General features: G+C 35.6%; 1 protein-coding gene across 1 annotated transcript in view; it reads left to right on the top strand.

Annotated features, from left to right (window-relative positions):
• The window catches only part of Necab1 (N-terminal EF-hand calcium binding protein 1), a 158751-nt gene that overhangs the window by 63895 nt on the left and 71525 nt on the right, over positions 1–23331 (top strand). Inside the window, exons 4-5 of the mRNA XM_013012451.1 lie at positions 3468–3493; positions 13386–13483. Of these exons, the coding sequence (XP_012867905.1) occupies positions 3468–3493; positions 13386–13483 (124 nt within the window). The remainder of the gene's footprint in view (positions 1–3467; positions 3494–13385; positions 13484–23331) is intronic.

Below are 23331 nucleotides of genomic sequence, written 5' to 3'. Positions count from 1 at the left end.
TGGATTTCTCTCCTGCAGGTACCCCATAGGAGACTCAACCTAAAAGTGTGTGAAGATCACTGTCCATGTGGACATATAGAGTATGGAATGCCCATAGTCCATACTTCAAGCCAATACGATGACACATGGTACTTGGTATAAGTCCATGTAGACAACATCCCTATAAACTTGTTCCATTTAGTCTGTGAATGCCACATCATGAATTTCACAAATAATGATGGGCTTTGCAGAAAGGAGGCAAAGAACTGTTGCCAGGGTTTACTCATATTCCAGGATCCAATCTCAAGTCACAATATTTTGACAGCCTGGCCTATGCATCATCTTGTATCTGACAACTGAACATTGGCCTTGATCACAAGAACCAAGCTCCACTTTTGTGCTGGTTCTGTTGGGTTTTTTTTTCCACTCATCGCCTGGTCTAAGCCTTCTTTGATAACTTGTGCGGTATCCTTATCTCTTGAGATGCAATGCCCATGTTTATTTCCCCAGATTCCTCTAGATCAAATATGCTCAATCATTATTGCTTTTACTTTATAAAAGTAATGTTGTGATCTCTCCATTCATTAAGGACCATTTGAGCAGAGTATCCCTCGGCAAATGTGCTGAGCTAGTTATGATGCACCAAACAAGACAGCATGAATGAAAGTCAACAGAAGCAGAAAAGGAACCAAATACCTGACTTTGCAAATACTTTTGAGCATCATTGAACTCCATGAACCATATTTGTAATTGGACATAGAAGAATTTGAATAGAAGTAGAGAGATAAGAGTAGATTGCAGGAAAAGTTGAGCTTAGGATTGGAGGTGCTCCTGCTTTAGGCAGATACTAGAAATGCCAATTAAGCTAAATTGAGCCAAGAGAATTTAATCTAGGGGAATTTGAGGACATAAACAGTAGTCAAAGGGATTTTTTTGTTTTTATCGGTCGTGGGGGCCAGAACTCTGGGCCTAGGCACTGTCCCTCAGCTCTTCAACTCAAGGCTAGCACTCTACCACTTGAACCACAGCCATTTCTGGCTTTTTCTGTTTCTGTGGTGTTGAGGAATCAAACCCAGGGCCTCATGCATGCAAAGCAAGCACTCTACCACTGAGCCACCTTCCCAGCAAATATTATTCAGATATTCTCACAGACAGTGATCAATTGTTGTATTCATAGAGACCTGAGCTTGCAGCTAATTAAGGATTAGGGCCTAGCATGAACACAGGAATCACTTCTAGAGGGATGGTACAACATGGTAGTCACCTCCCCTCCTCTCTCTTTTCTTCCCCTCTCCTCCTCACTTTCCATATCCGTCTTTCCTTCCCTTCTCTCATTCCCTTGTCTTTCCTTAATAAGATGGCATTGGATAGTATTGGAAATACATCTCAGTATAAAATCAGTTTTACTAGAATTCATTCATATGAACCTACTATAAAAAAGAACCATGGCTTCTTTCCAACTACTAGCAACATAGCATACACAGAAAATGCTAAATAAAGGCATGCTTCAGGCCACAAACACTATAGCATTGGCAAACATAATCTTTTATTAAGGAACAAGCAGTGTTACTGTCTAGCAAACTATTCTGAACTGCTATGATTTATGCTCTATTCCAGCTAATTTAATTTTTAATAGTGGTTTGGTGCTGTTAATTCCCTTAGGAATTCAAAATGGAACATTATGAAAATGTGAACCATTCTGAGGAAAATAAATGCATAAACAAAGTGACTCTTAATGTACTGTCGAAGTCTGAAGTTCTACAGAGCTCTAAGATGTAGGGAAAAAAACTAAGATTGTTTTAAAACATCTATTTTAACAGTTGCAGTGCTATTACTAGTAAAATCGAAGCAATCCTGACATTTTACAGTTAGTTTTACCTCAGACTCTTCCACATATATCTATTGTTTTCTTCCCCAGTCCCTGTCACCACAAAACTCTACTAGGAAAAGCTATGAAATTGGCAATTCAAATACCGATATATAGTTTTATTTGTTGATAAATTATGCAAATAAATCACTGTGTGAATATTTTTGTATTATAAAGTTACACAAAAAGCAATTCAAAGGGTTGAAAAATATCTTCAAATACCTCTTGTCACCCAACAGCTTTTATACAGTCTCTGAGGGTTGTACACCCTGCTCAGAACTGGCCTAGGCTGTCGTAAAATCTTGCAAAGTGGGTTCCTGGCCTCATTTTCACCCAGCCTTTGCCCAACCTCAACCCATCTCCATCTGTCAGTGACTTATATATGTATTTGTAACTATTTATAAACCTAGTCATGTTCCTCATCTTAGTAAAATTCTTTTGTGGTTCCATATTTGTAAAAGGTAAAGGAGAAACTTCTTGGGTTTTGTCTTTTTGTTTTTGTTTTGTTTTGTTTTGTTTTTTGTTTGTTTTGGTCATGGGGTTTGAACTTTGGGTCTGGGCACTGTCCTTCAGCTCTTCAGCTCAAGGCTAGCACTCTACCACTTGATCCACAGCACCACTTCAGGTTTTCTGAGTGGCTTAATGGAGATAAGAGTCTCACAGACTTTCCTGCCGGGCTGACTTTGAACCGAGATCCGCAGATCTCAGCCTCCTGAGTAGCTAGGATTACAGGCGTGAGCCACCAGCGCCCAGCTACTTCTTGTTTTTTGTTTTTTGTTTTTTTTTTAAGAATGTCTTTCAGGTTTTAGTACCATTTCCTCATTAATGATCTGTATTTGAGACATAGGAAGTACTCAGTTTTCTGAAACTGAATGAAATATTCTGTCCATTTCATTCATTATCATAACATTTCTTCTAACTACAGTATTTTTACTTTGTCATCTTTTCTACGCATATGTAATCCTTGAGATTTCACTCAAATATCTCATCCTCTATAATATATTTCTTGAGGTCTTTTTCTGATTTTCCAGGTCCTTCCATGTCAACTATTTTACTGTAGTTTACTTCACTTATTTACCAGATGAGTCTGTCTCTAAATTGAGCTCCCAGAGACTACAAATCTGATCAATTCATTTTTGTATTTACTACATTCTCATATGTCAGTGGCACTTACAACAAGGCTTAACACCTAACAATAAATGTCCTTGGAATAAATGAATAAGTAGAATTCACATTAACAATACTGGGAAAGACTTACATATTCTATTTGGTAGTAAATGCAACTTCGCAAGAAGATTCGGATGTATCACTTATCCAAGAGTATATATTCCATGCCATAAGACAAAATCTTGATTTTAAAATTACTAAGTGTAATAAAGTGGATAAAAATCTCCAATGTTTGTAATGTACATTACAAGTCCCAAAATGTACATTCTTCACCATTATGCACTTTTTCCTTGACATGTTGTGGGAAAAAGTACAAATTCTAGAAATAATTTCCTCAGATAGAATATAGTCATTGCTAATAACCTATGTTTAAACAATGTAGAATTTATAAAAGAAATAAAGTCTTGTGAAAAATATTTCTAAAGTAATAATGCCTCTTTTTTCATCTTTTCAGCAATCTTGACACAGAGGAACTATGTGGTAAGTTTCTCCAAATGCACACATAATATTAAATGTATATATGTGAAAAATGAACTAGGTATATTGAGAAGATGTATGGGGTTAGGAGAGATAGAGGAGAATGATGACAGGGGTCACGTTGATCAAGATGTATTGTACTCATAAACTGTGATGCTGAATCGAAACCCCTTTGTACCACTACTTTATGATCATTAAAAAATAAATAATAAAAAAGGGAAAAGGACCAGTCAAACCCACTACTTATTTTAGAAAGAAAATAAACTTTGTCTGACATGTTTCTACACACCTTGGAATTAATAGAATAAATCAAGGATCCCAGATATAAACATAGAGATAGATATAGATATACAGATATAGATATGTAGATACTGATATATAGTTATCTCTATCTATCTATCTGTTTGTCTGTCTGTCTATCTATCTATCTATCTAAGGGATTAACCTTTATTCATGAATTTTATTCATAAATAAAATTTCACTGCCAAAACACTTTGCTCATGGAAGGAGAATAACTGTATGGTAATTGGTGCATTAATTTCACAAGAGCTAATTCTCCCCTAGTTTGAATATATTTTTAAACTGGTGTTTAATGCAACTTCATTATTCTCTTCACAATACACTGTACAGAGCTTTTTGTTACTGTTTCACAAAGCTGTACCCTTGAAATGTAAAAATATCTTTGTCCCATACCTGCCTAAACCCATTCTAGAGTTTTAAATGTCACTTAGAAAACAAGTGATTCAAACAGAGAGAGATAAATCTTTACAAATGCCTGGTTTAATGGCCTCTCCAATTACTTTTTTTCATCTTTGTGGTTGGGAGCAAAAGTCAAAGATTAGAAATGCAGAAAAGTAAATACACTGAAATGCATTCTTTGTTATGAAAATTTATGGAGCATTATAATGTTATTCAATTTGAAGCAGCCATATTTTTCTGAATATTGGAAGGTTTTAAGTTTTCTATTTTAAGATAAATGCATGTGATAATAACTTTTATTCAAGCTTGATATTATTGTCTAAGTGGTTTGCAACATTTTTCTGGTTAGAGGTAAATTTCTCTAGAATGCTTAGCAAAAATCATGAGTATTTTCTGAATACCTTATAATTTTTACATTAGAGTTTATAATAACATAAAGAGGATATTCTATAATAATTAACAGAAGTCATTTTTATTTCAACAAAGTATAAAAGAGCAGCCATGCCAAGAAAAAGTGTCAGGACACAGGATCATAAGGCAATAATCAAACAATAAAAGTATCATAACTATTAACCACGAGCAATTACTATGTACCAATTTGCAAAAATGCATTCATTTACTATACCAAAGTCTGAATTAGCCTTTTTATTTTATTTTTTAGTTTATTTATTGTTATTGTAAAGATGATATACAGAGTTATGGTTACATAAGTTAGATAAAGAGTACAATTCTTACAATGGGTCTGTATAAGACATTATGTTGGAAATAAACTTTACAATTGCAGGGGGGAGGGAGGAGTTGGAGAGGTGGGGAGGGAAAGGACAGTAGGGGAAAAAACATTACCCCACTCATGTAACTGTAACCCGTCGGCACAGTATTTTTACCATAAAATATATATATATGAAAAAGAGTACATTTCATTTTTTTTTCTTTTTTTTTTTTTTGTGTGTGTGGCTGGTCATGGGGCTTGAACTCTGGGTCTGGGCGCTGTCCCTCAGCTCTTCAGCTCAAGGCTAGCACTCTACCGCTTGAGCTACAGCACACTTCCGGTTTTCTGGTGGTTTATTGGAGATAAGAGTCTCACGGACTTTACTGCCCAGGCTGGCTTTGAACCGCGATCCTCAGATCTCAGCCTCCTGAGTACCTAGGATTACAGGCATGAGCCACCAGTACATTTGTTTTTGAAAGAAATTTCCAATGGTCGTAAAAATCTCCATACTTCCTGTCTCCACCTGGTGTCCATCCCAGATCAGGAAAAAGTGGGTTGTTTTGTGATTATGTAGAATCAAGGCACTTGGGTAAAAGTAGATTAAGGTTTTGCTGGTTATGATATATTAGCAGGGGAAATCCTGGCATACTGTCACACATAGCCATCCATACACAGCAATTGCCATGCTATATAGACAAAAAAATCCATATGGACCACGACATCAGACCTGATGATGAATGGCAGTCCCCATAAAGGTCAAATGTGGTTCAATCACATTCATGTGTAGCCTACCTCTTCTAGTGAAGGATTAAGGCAACATGGTAAATTCTTGAAGGATAGACATTTGCTTCAAATGTTGAGATCAGTTAGGCCAAAGTAATCATTTCCTCAAGTCATTCAGATAATTCTTCAAGGTTTCACTACATTTTGTCTGGCTAGGCACAGCTGAGGAAAAACTAATGTTATGAAAGACTTTTAAAATTTAAAAAAATGTAGGTACTCTCTCTTATTTTCTATGTTGCCTATCTGTTACCATTAAAGAATATTGTTTTAATTTCTGTCTGCCCTTAAAACTACTTCAAATTTTAAAGTATGATACTGTATCTTAATCTTCCACAGTCTTGATCCTTTCTCCTATAATAAAAGAACTTGATTAGGAATCTACCCTGTATTTATTGAAAGAGCTTTACTGATTTTTTTTCACCCATAGTTTTAGCTAGGGAAGTAGGAAATGGGGGCTTGAATTCAATCAAATCACTGTATATTTTATAAATCTGGGAATTGTATTCCCGATTATGTTGTAATCCTCATCCTCTCTGTTCAAAAATATGCATTTCACTTACAGAGTGTGGTTTCACTTCTTATTATTTTATGAATATAAAATAAATATTTAAGTTGGATTCTAATCAGAGCCAAATGCTTCAGTGTTCACAAGGGAATATGTAGATTTCCCCCTTGTGAGTGAGGAACGTACAGCTTGATTAGCACAGAGAAGAGATTTCCTGTGCTTTCTCCAAAAAGCTAGTTACAAATTCCAGATGTCTAAAACTTTTTATTCTGCTTTTTCTTAATTTGTCGGCTTACTCAATTATGGACCTAGAATTCAAAATCTATTATTAAAGTGTTAACTTGTGTGTATGTATGCATGTGTGTGTAAGCATGCATGCATGCATACATGTGTGTGTGTGTGTGTGTGTGTGTGTGTGTGTGTCCCAGTACTGAGGTGGAACTCAGAGCCTCATACTCTTGCTTCCTATTTTCACTTATGGCTGGCTGAGACTCTACCATTTGAGCCATGCTTCCAGTAGGCATGGCTAAATAGAAATAGACTTTCATGGACTTTTCTGTCCAGGCTGCCTTCAAATCTCTATCCTCAGTTCTCAGGCTTCTGATCAGAAATTATCACTGGCATGAGTCACCGGTGCAGTGCTTGGCTTAATAATTGTTAAACTATCCTTCTTATTTGAATTATGAAAGTAGTATTTAACTACTACTCAAAAATGTTTAACAACACAAAATTATGTGGCTATATAAATTAAAACCTCAATCTCTTCTTTGCCGAACCTCCTGATTCTAATCTCCATTGACAGTTGCCCAAAGTATCTCTCCAAACATTTTAATACATCTATTAGCATTCACATAAATGTGTGCATAGCATTGTTTGCCAGCACTAGGATGATTATAGATGATGAATGCAACCATATACCATTCTGCTTCATTTTTTTAAACTGCAGAATACCCTACTTAAACTTTTTTCAACCATGTCCCTTTTGATATATGTTCAATTTGTTTCAAACTCTCCACTGGAACTAATAATATAAATATTCATGTATATATTATCTTTGTGCACTTGTACCAGTAGTTCCTTTTGTTAAGTTCCTCAACATGTGTTTCTCAAGTAGAAGGTTTTCTAGCTGCATACATACTAGCAGGTTATAGGAATGCCAAGGTTATTCACACTTGAAAAATAATTGTGAAATCTCCTAAATGAAGTATTTGGCTGTAACATACTATTATCAGTCAGTGAGAAATGGAATGTTATTTAAGAGTTCAAACACAGTTTGAGCATTGAGTCTTTGGGCTTGTATTCTGATTTAAAATGAATCAAGAGCACCATTATCACTTTTCTAATCCTACCCAATTAATGACTGTTTTCCTGTTCATTTATATAAACCTTCACAAATTTTGAATATGGTAGCTAGGTGTTTTGAGGTATTTATAAATGGAAAAAGAATAATTGCGGGATGGGAAAGGGAAACAAAGGAGAAGGCTACAATGCTTGATAAGAAATGTACTCATTATCTTGTCCATGTAATTGTAACCCCTCTGTACAGTATTTTCACAATAAAAAAGAATAATTGCAATGAAAGTAAATGTAACTAGTTTGTTTATTCTGAAAACATTTCTGTAAGACAGTTTTGTGACCAAGCTGATACACGTAACTGTGTAATTATCATCTATTTGGTTGTTTCCTAACAAATATTAAGCTATTTTCAAATATAAAGTCTGTTAAGATTTTTAAAAAACAGGGCTGGGAAGGTGGCTCAGTGGTAGAGCGCTCGCTTTGCATGCTTGAGGCCCTGGGTTCGATTCCTCAGCACCACATAAGCAGAAAAAAAAAGCCAGAAGTGGTGCTGTGGCTCAAGTGGTAGAGTGCTAGCCTTGAACTGAAGAGCTGAGGGACAGTGCCCAGGACCACGACCGGACCCAAAAAAAAAAAAAGATTTTTAAAAACAAGGGTATAGGAAACTCTCAGAAACAAACCTATTAGCTTTCCCTATTAGCTATGCTCTGGGCTTTCCTGGCCAAACTGCTTTGTGGCAATAGCTCTCCTGTGGCAACCTGGACAGTACTGAAAATCTAATGTTAGTGACTATGTGCTGGGAAATCCCCAAACTCTATGTCCTCTAATAGGCTGGCAGTGCTGTGTCTTCCCGGCCCATGCACTTAGGTTATAAGCAGTAAAACACAGAGTGACATAGAACAGCAGCCCCTCAAAATAACCTGTGTTCTACATTCCCAATTGCTCTCTTTATTCTAATAATGGAGGTTTTAACTCTTGCTTAATTCTTTTCTTTCCTGTCTGTTCTACTGCTCTAGACCTCTAACAAGGGGCATGAAGTGCTTTGTGAGACTAGTTCCCAGTATGACATTTGTGGCATCCATGGGTCTTAGATTAGACCTGAAAATTCAGCAACTTGGAATATTGAAGCATAGAATAAAAACAACAAACCAAATTTTAAAAACAACTGGGCATACGTGATTCATGTTGGTAATCCTATCATATTCAGGAGCCTGAGAGTCAGAGGATTGTTGTTTGAAGCCAGCTTGAGCAGAAAAGTCCAAGAGACTTCACCTCAAAAATCACCACCAAAAAGCAGAGCCACTGGTGTGGCTAAAATAGCAGAGTGCCAACTAAGTAAGCATGAGGCCCTGCGTTTAAACCCCAGTTCTGGTTAAAAACAATCCCTGACATTTGTAATGCAACACCACAAATTAAATGTAGTAGACAAGGAAGAAGCTAACCTCTCATTAGTATTCTACTACAGAAGATGTCACATTGAATATGCATGGAAAGAAAATTTGCTTTGAATTCTGTACCTTTATTACACCCAGTGTTCCTTACTTTTCAAAGATTTTTCCCACACACTGCCAAGGATTGGTCCTTATATGTTTCCATATGCACCATGTGACTATTTTTCTGAAATTGGGCAACTCACATATCAATTCTAATAAAAAGAAGCCTTTTCTCCAGGAAGTGATTCTTGCTACCCAAATACTAGAGTTTTAAAAACCTAATATTTGTTCTAAATATTTATTTCTCTCTAATGACATGATGTCAGGACAAAACACATTTCTCCAGTTCCCACTGTCATTGTGTTTCAAAGGAGAGACATGAATAAAAAATTAGTCCAAGTTCAGCAACTTCCAAAGTCACCATTGACCCTTCCTCTGTGCTTGTCACATCTTGGGGTACACTGATAGACTGCTAAAATTCTACACTCCTCTTCCGTTTTTACTCCATAGCTTGGCCTGACTCATCGAATGGCTCCAGACAATTGTCATTGCCCTTGTTTGTCTCTCTTGGTGGCGTCACTAACATTCCCTCAACCATCTCCTGTGTGTCCACGGTAACCAAATAAGATTGAGGATGCAGAGCTGTGCTATGGCTTTCTGTTGTCCATTAGAGTCTCTAATTTAATTTGCACATCATAATCTCCTGGGAAACTCGTAAAATATAATGACTCCTGGGACACCACCCAAATCACATTCAACAGATGAGACCTCATCAATAATCTAAATTTCCAACAAGTACTCTGGGATATATTCTAGTGAGTCTACAGGTCCCACTTTGAATGATGAGATACTAGAGGAGTTTGATAGCAGATAGTAAAAATCCAAACAAACAAAAATACTGTAGAACAGAAGGTTAAGAGTTAGAATACCAACCAAGAAATGATTCCAGCTTCCTCTCTCACCACTGATATTTACCATCTTACTTTTTTGCTGCCTTCTAGCCTTAAATGTCTTCCAGTCCTAAATACCTTCCAGTCTTAACAATGCTGACTTACATATACACCTGCAGCAATGACAAGATACTGCCAGTTTCCTTCCAAACACTTAATCCTATCCAGCTACTAATTCAGCCATCTGTGCTGTCTCCCCATTGGAAGTCTCTCTGACTTATATAGGTAGATTTGAGCCTTCTTGGCCTAGCTTTGGGATTGCAACTTTTACCTGGGTATTGGAGTCCTCTTGAACACTAATCATGTGAATTGCAGTAATTTGCTAAAATGTTTCTCTTTGTTACCAGATGGCAGGGTCCTTAAAAATAGAAGCTCTGTTTTCACCTTCATATTCTAACACCCAGCACATAAAAGACACTAAAGTAACATTTGTTAGGTCTTAGAATAAGTAAACACTCATATGACAAGCATAGAGGAGAATTATCTCTTTATCTGTATGTCTGGCCCTTTTATTGAACTTCCTTCTGGCTTGTGTTGGCTACAGGAATACGTCCATTGGTGAGTTAGTTGCATAGGAGCTTGAGGGACACTCAGTTGCACCACCACAAAATAACTCTCACACACTCAGATTTCTAGATTAAGCTCCTGTGCAGGGCTTGAATTCTGTACTCTTTTTCCTTCTCAGTTACATTGATTTTGCTACGTAGAATATTGCTTGGCAAATGATAGGGGTTTTTGCTATCTAAATGCATGAAAGGAGGAGGGAAAAATGAAGTCCAAATATGTGTCAACTCTGAGGCCACTAGGCATTTTTTTGTTATTATTTTGTTTTGTAGTTTAGGGAATATTAATTTTTATTTATTTATTTATGTGTGCATACATGTGCACACATATGCAGGCTGGTACTGGGGTTTTTATTTGGATTTTCTCCTCATAGTTGTACCTACCACTTGAGTCATACCACCAGTCCAGCAATTTGTTAGTTAACTAGAGATAAGAGTTTTTCATATTTGTCTGCCTGAGAGGAGAGAATCAGATCTCAGCTTTTTGAGTAGCTAGGATTAGAGGTGTGAGCACCTGGCACCCAGCTTAGGTATTATTTTTTATGTGCTTAGCAGCCTGTAATTGTATCTGTATGAGCCACATAGTTGGTTCCAAAGTAGAGAGACTAAATTCTTTTTAGATACCTTAATTGAATAAAGCAAATGACTTGATTATGAAAGAATTTTTTATTCTTAAAGGTAACATTACTGTATTTATTCATAAACCTTTTTAGGCACAAATTCTCTTTTGTTTTCCCATTACACATTTGTGACTACATATATATATATATATATAATATATATATAAAACTGTCATATAATTCCTTTTAAGGTCTTGCATATATGGAAATGAAAGTGTCCTTATTCTTACATTTTTCTTTTTTTAATTTAATTTTATTGTCAAAGTCTTACATTTTTCTTTACATTTTTGTTTCAATTCAATATGGTCTTGACCCTAATATGTATGCATTTTCCAACATGGGAATCTTCTACAGCCACACTAATTTTGTACTGGTTTATAAAGAGTGTTGGTCATGCTGGGCATGGTAGAACACATGTAATAGAAGCACTTAGATGTCTGAAATTATGAGCTAGAGGTTATGAGCTACATAGTGAGACCCTGTGTCAAAATTAATTAGTCAATTAATTAAGAATATTGTCAACAGATACCTCATTTATCACAAATAATTGCATACAGTCAGGCATTCTTGTCAGATCTTTCAGAAAGTCAACCTCATAATGGTGAATTAATATGTTCTTTTTCAATGGGTATTTAAGAAATATTTACTTTATATATCACATAACCCAACTAACCCCTTTTTAAAAGAATTTGCATGAGAGATGTGCTACATTGTTTATAGGGGGTTGCATAATCCAGGGTGCATTTTACTTGCTTGCATAAATATGTTATTTTTAGCTATACTCTTTTATTGCTAATCTGTGTTCTTATTTTTCTCAGAGAAGTCTGAACATTGGATCAGATAGTGACACTTTCCATTTGTTGTTAATATCAATGTCAAAAAGGTTTTCATTTGAAATATTAAATTGATACATTAAGGCAATTTGCATCAAAAATACTGAAATGTGTCCCAGTGAACTCAAGTGGTTTTCTAGTGATTTTATTCCTATTTATCACTTCAATTTAATTTTATAAATATATATGGCACACTAAAGAGAGATAATAATATACTATAGTTCATCCAGAGATAAGTTTACCCAAGCAAAGAGATCTGTTGGATTTCTAGTACTTGAAAATTCTAAGTTTTTTTTTCAGTATATAAGTATCAGCTTAGATCTCTCTCATTTTAGAGACATAGAGAGTTCTATAAGTAAATATAAGGTCATGTGTTTCATTGCTGCTATATTTCACCTAACTAGTTGGAGACTATCTGTGTCAATATTTTTTCATTATAAATAGCATGCTATGCCTTGTTTAATCTTTGCAACTGAGAAACATGAGAAGGATGACCTTTATTCTTTGGAAAGAATTGAGATTGTTGGCCTAAAACTAGCTCGTGGCAGGAGCAGATCCATGAATGGTGCCACAGGGGGCCTCACTAGTGCATGTAGCACTATTGATTGTTAATCTTGGGGAGATACTCCATTCCTTGGCAATTTCCTGGGAGAAGCCGTAAAATACAGTTCAAGGTTTCTCTAAAATTGCTATCCTAGTGAGATCTATAATAATATATTTTTGAAAAAGGTATTTTTATTGGAACAGACATCAGTAGATCCAGATTCATTTTTTCCATGTTTTTGTAGGACAGAAGATTTTTTTATGAATGATACCCAATCATGTTTCTTTTCCTTTATTTTTCTTTGAATATTTTTATTGTTATTGTAAAGGTAATGTATAAAGCAGTTAGTTATAAGTCAGATAAAAAGTACATTTTCTTTTGGAACAATGTCATTACCCCTTCCCTCACTATCCCAGTTTTTTCCTCTCTTCCTCACCACGTTGTATAGTTCATTTTCAATATAGTGTCTAGTATCATTCCTGCATTTGTTCACCCTTTGACCCACCATTTCTGTGCCCCCCTAACCTACCCAAAGACAGATAAATAAATGAACAAAAGGAAAAGAAAACAGAAAGAGCAACAAAGAAAAAAATCACCTTTTGTTTCCATTACCTAGAGCTCGTTTCATTAAATATCATTTTATATTATCAGATGCACATAGGTAATGCACTTTATATTCCTCTCCTAAGAATATCCTCTTTTGATCTCACTGTGTGTGAATGCCTAGATGGTGAACAAAAAATATACATACTAGGACATGAGAAATTATACAAGTCTTTTTCTTTCTTAAGTGAAATGAGTATATCAGTGCCTTCATCCCATTTGAAGCCTTCTGGTTTTCATTTATAGCCAACATTTTCTTTATACATTTATGAAGTAAATTATCAGTTGGTTCTTTTGTTTTGTTTTAGTATTACTTACAATCAAATGTGAACTTTTTTCAATATTTTTACTTTGCAGAATATTTTTCTCAGCACTTGGGTGAGTACGAGAATGTACTAGCAGCACTTGAAGACCTGAACCTCTCCATCCTGAAGGCAATGGGCAAAACAAAGAAAGTAAGGAAACATACAGGTTTAATTTCTATCAAGTTCTCTTTTTTGAAAGTATAGATTTCTTCTTAGCACTGATGATTTACCTGGATACTAAATGAGATGTTTTATTCACTCACAGTACATTGATTTATACTATGTTCCAACCATGGTGCCTTGTGTTGAAGGTGCAAAATACTGACAGGTATTTGAGGAGCTCTCAGTCTGTTGGGAGCCCTAGTGAGTGAATGCACATTGCAGTGGGACAGACAGGGGCACGGTTGGGGTGCTGTATTCGTGTGGGAGGACATAATACCTGAGATAAAAGAAGTTATCAACACTTTATGTAGGGATCCTATGTCAGGAAGGGCGTGGGATACGTAAGGAAATGAAAATGAACAGAATTACATGCAGACAAATTATGTGAGGGAAAACTGTTGAACCAAGGAGCCACACTTTCCATGATGTTGTTAGCAAAGCTAAGGCTGTAAACCTGAATCCTAAATGCATATGAATCAGCAGATGTTTCACACAGATGTGAAAACTTAGGCAGTCTTTCCAAAGCACCATGTAGAAATTAGTTTGGGACTGGAGTGTGAATGTATGGGGAGAAAATTGAGAAGATGATAATGGAGTCTAGTTTACTGGTCCAGGTGAGCAATGACAGTAGTAGCTAGAAAGTTTGACAGAAAATATGGACAATAGCAACTGAATTGAGCATGTATTTGATATATGACCAATAGAAGTTGAAGAATTGAATCTGAGAAAAGGACATATCTGGGATGGTTGCTACTGTTTTAGATTGTGTATCTGGGTAGTGACTTCTTCTAGACAGATAATAGAAAACAAAATCTGAGCAGGTCAACTCAGAGTCTGAGATATGTTGAATAGAAACTGCCCAGAGAGAATCAAGTAAGCCATCCAATACAGAAATCTGGGTCTCTTGGAGAGACCTAGACTTAGCGATACAAATTTGTGAACCAGATAGTAATTAGACAAATAACTTGAAGGATATCATCTAAAGAGCAATCAATGTACAGGAAGGAGAAAGACTAACACTGTTCCATAAGAAATTTTAACTTTTGATTATGAGAGTTGGGAAAAAAAGACAAAAAGAAAGTGTGAGTGTTGGGAAGAAGGCTGTGAGGAAAGCCAAGAGGGCATATGGTCCAGAAGTTGAAGAAGGGTATATTTTAAAAAGTAGGAAGTACTATCATGTTAACTGCTGTAGAGATTACAAGATGAGAAATAAATTTTCCATTGTCAGCAAACCAAATGACATTAGTATATGAGATGAATGGACAAAAATTGTAAGCATATGTGGACATTTTAGCTAAAGACAACATATTTAGGTACTTAAATACTTGGCTATAACATCTCTAGGGGTAGGAGTAAATGCTAGAGTAAGAATCTTTAAATGGGAAAATTTATGGCAATTCAATGTGGAAACTGCAAAACAAATGGACATGTGGTAACACGGAGAAGATTTCATACGTTGATTGACCTATTTGCCCTGAGTGGGAACATGGAAAACCACCACAACTTTAGCAATGTATTATCCAGGCAGACAGTAAGACTCCTCTTACATAATTCTAAACAGTACAAAAGGGGGAAAAAATGTAGATTTTTTCAGTGATAAAACTTGACCTGCCTCTGCTGATACTGACTGCTTCCTAACCTACTGATTGTTAAATATGCAGTCAGCCAAGAAAGGTCAATAGATTGCCTTCAGGAAAAGACAGATCAAAACAAACAAGGAAAAGAAAAAGAGAGGGAGAGAGACAGACAGACAGAGACAGAGAGACAGAGAGAGTGAGTTGACATACAGGTAGATGGAAACTTCAAAAGTATTATCCTCAACCTCTTTGGAGAATAAGAGAAGATATTGCATCCATATACAAAGAATAAGATGGCAAAAGATAGAGAGCTTTTAGAAATTAGAACAAGAGTATAAAACCCCACCCCAATCTAGGAATATAAAGCTTAGAAAGCCTCCCAAATCATACAGAAAACCTAAAGTTGGGGGAGAGGAAGTGGGATCTGAATACATTTTCTCTGGACTTCTTCAGAAGAATGCAGAAACTGCATAACAACTTTGTCTCTTGGGAATTTCTCTTCAGAAATGATCATTTTATTTTATTTTTTGGGGTCCGGTTGTGAGGCCTGAACTCTGGGCCTGGGTGCTGTCCCTCAGCTCTTCAGCTCAAGGCTAGCATTCTATCACGTAAACCACAGCGCCACTTCTGGCTTTTTTCTTTTTGCTTACGTGGTGCTGAGGAATCGAACCCAGGGCCTCAGGCATGCAAGGCAAGCACTCTACCACTGAACCACCTTCCCAGCCCCAGAAATGATCATTTTTAAAGCCCTGGTTGGTGTGGTCTCCTTCTACCCATTCTTTATGTCTCTTCTTGGATTTCATTGACTTAAAAAGGTCTTTTCTGACTAACTCATCTTAAAAGTTCATTGGTAAAAAAGAATCCCACATTCCTTGCTTGTAATAACCAATCAGTATGTAAATGTTTTTGTCTTCACAGAGAGATAAGAATATTGCATTTTTTGGCTAACATGCTAATCAAAAAATTTCTTGATAGATCAAATAAATGTATTAATTAATGAGTATTCATTGAGCTCCAAAGGCCAAATGGTAGGGATTTTTTTTTTTACTTCAAGAAAAATTGCTTTCAAGTCATTTAAGAAGCTCTCAGATTTCTTTAAATAGGAAAGAGAAGCAAGTATAATATCTTCCTTATTTTCTCTCAGTAAAATCCTGTTCTTTTCCTTATATTAGTAAAATGAATCTTTGTGGAAATTAAATTGAGGTCAGGCTGTTATTTTGGTCGCTTAAGTTGCAAACCCTTTTCTTACCATTAATTCTAAAAATGCATTTTATTCGTGTCAAAACACTGTCTAATCAAAGAAAACACATCTTTGGATTTTTTTGTAAGAAAAAGAAATAAGAAAGTAAAGGAGAAGGACTGAAAAAATAGGATTAGATATTACCTTAGTGTGATAGCTGAAAATGAGTGAATTACAGGAACTTGGACAATGACTGAATCTACCAGTGAACTGACTCCTTCCCACAGTGGCTACCACAATGAAGCCTTCTAAGAGAGAAAGTTGGCATTTCTTTTTGAGCATCTCTATATTTTTACCCAGATGAAAAGTCCCTGTCTCAGTAGGCAGGAATGACTATTTCAGGATTTTATGAACAAGCCATTTGTGGCCTATCTGGACTGACAGCTCATCTGTTTGCTCTGTCAGAGAATAGATAATATACGTCCTAACTGTTTAATGCAAACCCGGGTAGGTGGTGAGGACAGATACATTAGTGCCCTTCTCCTCCATCTTAATCCCAGTCTTTTCACAGATCCGTAAAGCCAATTGACGGTGGCTCATGCCTGTAATCCTAGCTACTCAGGAGGCTGAGATCTGAGGATCGTGGTTCAAAGCCAGCCTGGGCATAAAAGTCCATGAAACTCTTATCTCCAATAAACCACTAGAAAACCGAAAATGGTGCTGTAGCTCAAGTGGTAGAGTGCTTGGCTTGAGCTGAAGAGCTGAGGGACAGCGCTCAGGCCCAGAGTTCAATCCCCATGACTGACAAAAAAAAAAAGGCTACATTTATTATTTTATTTTTCTGAAACAAAACTCTGGGTTAAGTTCCAAATGGTCATGTGGAAGTCCTGAGGGTAGTCTAATTTTGAGATTTCATGTACACTTGAAAAAACATTAGATTTCTTGGTTTGTTTTTAGTCTATCTATCGGGGGGTGAGTGATGATGAACTAATTTAGATCTCAATATGTCATTATGGCCCTAGGCAAATGTGTACTTCTGATGCTCAGTCTAAAAGTCTTCATATGTTTTGTCAGGTTAAGCAAAAGTGGAATGTCCTGTATTGACAAAGTTTAGCAGATTGTTATGCTGAAAGAACGTCTTCTTAAAATAATTATTTAGGGTTTGATTGTCACCTTACTGAGAATAGCTGTGTTCCAAACCTAAAGCTGGGCACTAGTGGCTCTCATTTGTAATACTAACTGCTCAGGAGGCTGAGATACAAGGATCATGGTTTGAAGACAGCCCAGGAAGAAAATCTATCAGACTTTTATCTACAATATACTACCAAACAAATTATCAAACTAAAATATATGTGTATAGTTTCCTCCTAAAATTTACTTCTCAAACAGGAACATCTTACACTGCATTTGCGATGATTAACACCTTGTAGTATGTTTGAACTACTATGACCCTTGTTTCTTCTGTCTTTGGGAATCCATGTTGGCTCTCTCTGGCATCTCTACATTTCCTCATCTCAACTTTTGCATCTCCTCCATCCCTACCTCCTTATATATATCATCTAATTCTCCCTGGGTTACATATCCTTTCACTATTTAATGACTACAGTCTTTAATGACTCTCAGTATTTAAAAAGAAGATGCAATACCAATATGGCTCAGTAGGATTTATGTAGGATGTATCATGAAAACTGTCCCTTCTTTCACATAAAATATCAGCAGGGACATGTAGCTCTATGTGAAATAGTACAAGTCTCTCTTAAGCTTTTCAAAGACAAGCACGTTCATTCCTTATTATAGTTTCATGAGTATATATTGAATGTTCATTAAAAAGAAAAGGGAAAATTATTCTTGGACTTTAGAACAGCCATAATAAAACCTTTGACAGGAGCTTATTTGACATCCCATTTCTTCCTCAAAATGATCTCTCTTTTACATGAGTATGTTTAGGAAAGATGGGACTAGGAACATGGGAAGTAAGACCGAAGGGGCATGAACCTGTAATTTTAACCCAACATCAGAGAAGCCCCAAGTCAGGCCTAAGCCTCTGCCTTCCTTGTACTCTTGGCAGAGGGGAACCCCCTCAGGCTTCTGGAAAAGCAGCCCAATGATATTATCAGGTACATGGTTGTTTCCCAAAAGGCCTTGCTCTCCTGTAGAACTGTCAGCTGACTCAGACAATAAAAAATCCTTGGCAAGGGGATCTTACCACCTTTGACTGGGAAAAAAATGGAGCAATCTGAGATAAATGAGCAAGCTAGTTCTTCTAATTCATATAAGTACTACTCTTGGGGGAGAAATAAATGTGAGAAGAGACCATAAGAGGTTACTGATATGGTTCACAAGGAGATATGGGTAATTAATTCATGCAAGATTGTGCCTAGGTTAGATATTCTAGAATAAAGACCAGAAGCTCATAGCAATATCTGGGCAGGCTCAGGACTTGGATTGGATTCTATCTGGCAATTATGTGATTGGTGCTTTCTAGCCATTGCTGCACTGCCACATTCTTGTTGGCCAACCTAACTTCCCTAAGCCAAGTTTCCAGACAAAGCCTCATTACTCTGCCAGTTTAGGGATTAAATGATCATAAACAAAAAGATTGGAAATAACAAATGATGCCAACTAGCTTTTCTATGGTGTTGTCAAGTTCTGTGTGCTTTAATGTGCATTGTTTATTTATTATTATTTATCCTTCATAATATCCTAGTGAGGCATGTTAGACAAAGGGTAATATTACCATTTCCAAATTAAGCCACAAGGCAGTTGGATGATGTACTGAGATTATCAAAGTAGTGAGATTTCAAACAAGGAATCCTAAAATTTAATGCATTTTTAATATAAGGTTTTAATATAAGGTTCAGTGTGCACATTTAATTTGAACTTTTATGTGATTCTACATTGAACATACATATACAATTCTAAGTAGTATCATGATGAAAAAGCCATTTCTTATTTTACTTACCTTTGATTTTTGGAAAAATTGAACTCCTGAATGCAGCTGTGAAAGTGCATGGAGATTTCTAGCCTCTTTTTTGAAGCTATTTTCAAGTTTATTTTCAACAAATGAGCAAGTAGTTGTCCAAAGCTCAGTGTAAATAAATTAGGGACATATCAAGAAAAGAATATTTAAGCCTGTGCTTTTACCTGGGCTATAATGTGAAACCCTCTCTCAAAGGAAAGAAAGAAGAGGAAGGGTAGGGAAGGAAAACAAGAGTCTACTTAGTCTCATATTTCTAAAAAGAGAAGTCGATTCCCCCAAAAGCTAATGCATTGAAGAGCAATAGGGAAAATATTGGTGGCTTTCTGAACTTTTGAAGGAATGACAAAAATAGGAAAAGCATCCAAATGGAATCGAACTGAATTTTTTTCCCAACAGCTATTTCAGCACTACTTCTTGAACAATCCATTCTTTGTCCATTCACTTAAAATGTCATGCTTAGTATTTGCTAGATGTTTTATCATACTAGTCTGCATCCAATTTCCCTATCTTTCTATGTTTATAGAAATATTTCCTTTAGTACCATTAACATATTGTTTTAATTTTTCAATACTAACATTGGAAAAATGTCAAAGTACAAGTTTTCTCTGGACATTCTCCTTTTCCAATGAGATTTTCTTTTTGGTTTTCAAGTTTTATAAAGATATTATGACTTTTTTTTCCTTCTTCCAAGGCAAAAAAAAATTCTTGCACTGAACTTTCTACTGAATTTTTACCAAATCTGTAAGATAATTTTGAAAGAATTATTATCTTGGAATTATTATGTCTTTCTAAGGATTACGTGTATTTCTCCATTTATTCCAGCTTCCTATTGTGGTCCATTAAATTTTGCATATATTTATAAGTTTGAACATGTTCCTTATTAATTCAGTCTATAGATATTTTATATTTTAGTTGAGTGACATCATTCTCCATCTCCACAACTTAGTATTGGTGTGATATTGGTAAATGACTAGTTTGATATCTAGGTTCTCTCATCTTTAGTAGCCATTGCAGAGAAACTGGCTAACCTGAAGATATAGTCTTGAACTTCCTTACTCAGAGTCATCATTTTTTTCTGCCTGTTGTTTTCATATGATTCCGATTCTATTTTAGTGCCACCAGGCAATAAAAAATTGTGACTCTATACTTCAGTATGTTATAGCTTAAAGGAATACAATCATTTTTCACAAAACCAAATGTAATTTCTGAAAAATTTTAAGCCACAAATATTTTTCAAACCTGCAAAATATTAGCAGATCCTAGATTTCTTGTATATTTTTATCCCAAAGAAATGACATAGAAACAATAACATTGTGAGCAGATTTATATTAACTTAATTGCTAATACAGTGATTTAAGCTTTAAATAAACAACATTCAAACATTAAAGAGAACTGTACAAACAGGGTAGTCTCTCTCTCTCACACATACACACGCACCACACACACACACACACACCTACAAAGATCAAATTTTAAACAAGAAAGAATAGAAGGACCAGCATATATTGACATAGTTTGAACTCTAAAGAGATAGTTTGGGGGGATGCTAGAAGCAGTCTATCATGTCCACAAAAGCTGTGATTTGGGGTGGTTGAAGTCAGATCATACAGTTTAACATATTTCACTTTATTTACTGTTACTTTCTTTAATGACTGTGTAAATACCGACAGTAAACTTCCAAAATAAACTTTAGTTGAGAAGACTTAAGATAACTGAATAAAGAGCTGAGAGTATGGCTCAGTAATGGACCATTGGCCTAGCATCCGTAAGTTCTTGGGTTTGATTCCCAGCCTGCAGAAAAATGTAACAAAGCAAAACAGAACTATCACAAATTCCCAAAACTGTGACAGTTAAAACCCCAAGTGAAATATTGATATCCCCCCAAGCCTTGAGAGTCCCTATTAATAACCACTGCTTTTCAATATTGCTTTCTATTTTTGAATAATTCTCCTAATTCTTGCTACCTTCTCCCCAAACTCCCTAATTCTAACTGGATGATCTGGGAGTTTCTCTGGAAATTAGAAATAGTGGGAACTTATTTTTATTTTGTATCATGTACTTATACTTTAAATACCTTTTCATTTCCCTCATGGTAATCTTTTAAAAATCTGTTTCTTAGATCACAAACTGGAATGTGTGCATTCTTCAAAGAAAATGGAAAAGAGATACGGGCTGGGAATGTGGCTTAGTGGTAGAGTGCTTGCCTAGTATTCTTGAAGCCCTGGGTTCTATTCCTCAGTACTACATAAACAAAAAAAGCTGGAAGTGCCACTGTGGCTCAAATGGTAGAGTGCTAGCCTTGAGCAAAAGAAGCTCAAGGACAATGTTCAAGCCCTGATTTCAAGCCCCAGGGCTGGAAAAAAGAAAAAGAAAAAAAGAAAGTGGAAAAGAGCTTTCTACTTAATGAAGATTATAAAGACACTATTTTATTTAAACAGAAAAGCGGCTTTATTTGCCTAAGGAATGTTTCTGAACTGCAGTGGCCTCAGTGAATTTGCAGACCTATTTGTAAAGAACAAAGGATTGAAAAATGTTAAAAGCTAGCTATGGGGAAGAGAAGTAAATACAAAGTTCCAGAGGGGGAATACACAACACAGCACATCTTTCCTTCTGTCATTAGAATCAAATTTCATATGACTCATTTCTTTTGCCTGAAGTGGAAAAAGGCAGGCAGAAAGATTTAAAAACAGCTTTGTGCCGTATTTCTCAGATCTATTAGGCACCCATTATTAACATGTTAAAATTGTCCTATCTCTTTCCAATTTGCTATTTTGCAGTTGGGGATTTATTTTTCCAAATTCATTATTATGAGAGTACATATTAGATATATAAAGTTTATTATAAAAGGGCTCTATGCAGAGCTACAGATCAAGAGAGCTCGTGACATGTAACTTAGCATAGCACTCTGTAACTGATGCCTGGGAGTTTCTCGACTTGAATGAACCTCAATTGGAACTTGTATTTATTGTGGATCCTTCTCAATTTTCACTCCCAATTATCCTATGGATAGCCTGGCTTTCCAATATATGGGAAGGAGATACTTTCTTTAATTTTGCTTCCAGGTATCAGAATACTGACTGAATGTTTTACTTTGTAAGATTAAATACCTATCTAGAAGACCTCTTAGTTTTTCATTGAATAAACAAATAATAATGTAAGAATAATTTGATATAACTATCATTTTTATTCTAAAATGGAAATTTTCTTTTTTCTTTATTTTATTATCTTTAAGTAGTTGTACAAAGGAGGTGTATTCGCCTATTTCCTGGTGCTGATTTTGTTGGGCTTTGACCTAGCTTTCTCAAAAGTTATACTATTTGAGCTCTCTATAGAGTCTATTATACTTCAGGTAATTTGTTTGTCAGTAATTGCATATGATCCAATGTATTTACTTATAAATTTATAGGCACATTCTTTCTACCACAAATGATGCATTTGTTTCTGTAGATCTGGTTTACTTAACATAATTTTTCCAAGTCTTTGCATTTCCTTACAAACAGTACATTATTATTCTTTCTAATGATGAGTACATTTCTATTGTGTATACCATTTTCTTGATCCGTTGAAAGGCATTTGGAGATGATTCTATATCTTGGCTATGGTAAGTTTCTGTCTCAAACATATAGCTAACATATATTGAACCATTACCACTTTCCAACCACATTAAATATTTTTGTTTGAGGATCATAATTTATTTTAATCTTTTATTACATTCTGTAAATGTATAGGTAAGTGGGGAAAAAGTTGAGTGACTCACTTTAGATAACACAGCTAAGAAGGTATTGATATTAATCTCAAATGATGCACATGGATTGCTGGCCAGTCCTTCTAGAAGACACCATAGTTTTAATTAATTTCTTGAAATGATCTTAAAAACAGAGTAGTTGTGTTTACAGGAAAGAAAACATACTAAGGTATTCTTGGCTATCCACTGCTCTTTAACAAATTAACCCCAAATTCAACACCTTCAAAGAGCAAATATTTACTATTATATCTAATTTATGAGGGCCAACAATACAGAGTCACTTAACTGGGTGATTCTGAGAGAAATTACCTAGTTGTAAATTGGAGGATAGTTATCATGAATTATACAATTCCC

Source organism: Dipodomys ordii, unplaced genomic scaffold (assembly GCF_000151885.1).
Source record: "Dipodomys ordii isolate 6190 unplaced genomic scaffold, Dord_2.0 Scaffold17, whole genome shotgun sequence".
In the NCBI taxonomy this organism is placed as follows: Eukaryota; Metazoa; Chordata; class Mammalia; order Rodentia; family Heteromyidae; genus Dipodomys; species Dipodomys ordii.
The sequence above is the reverse complement of the archived record's forward strand: the minus strand, read 5'-3'. Positions and strand labels throughout refer to the sequence as shown.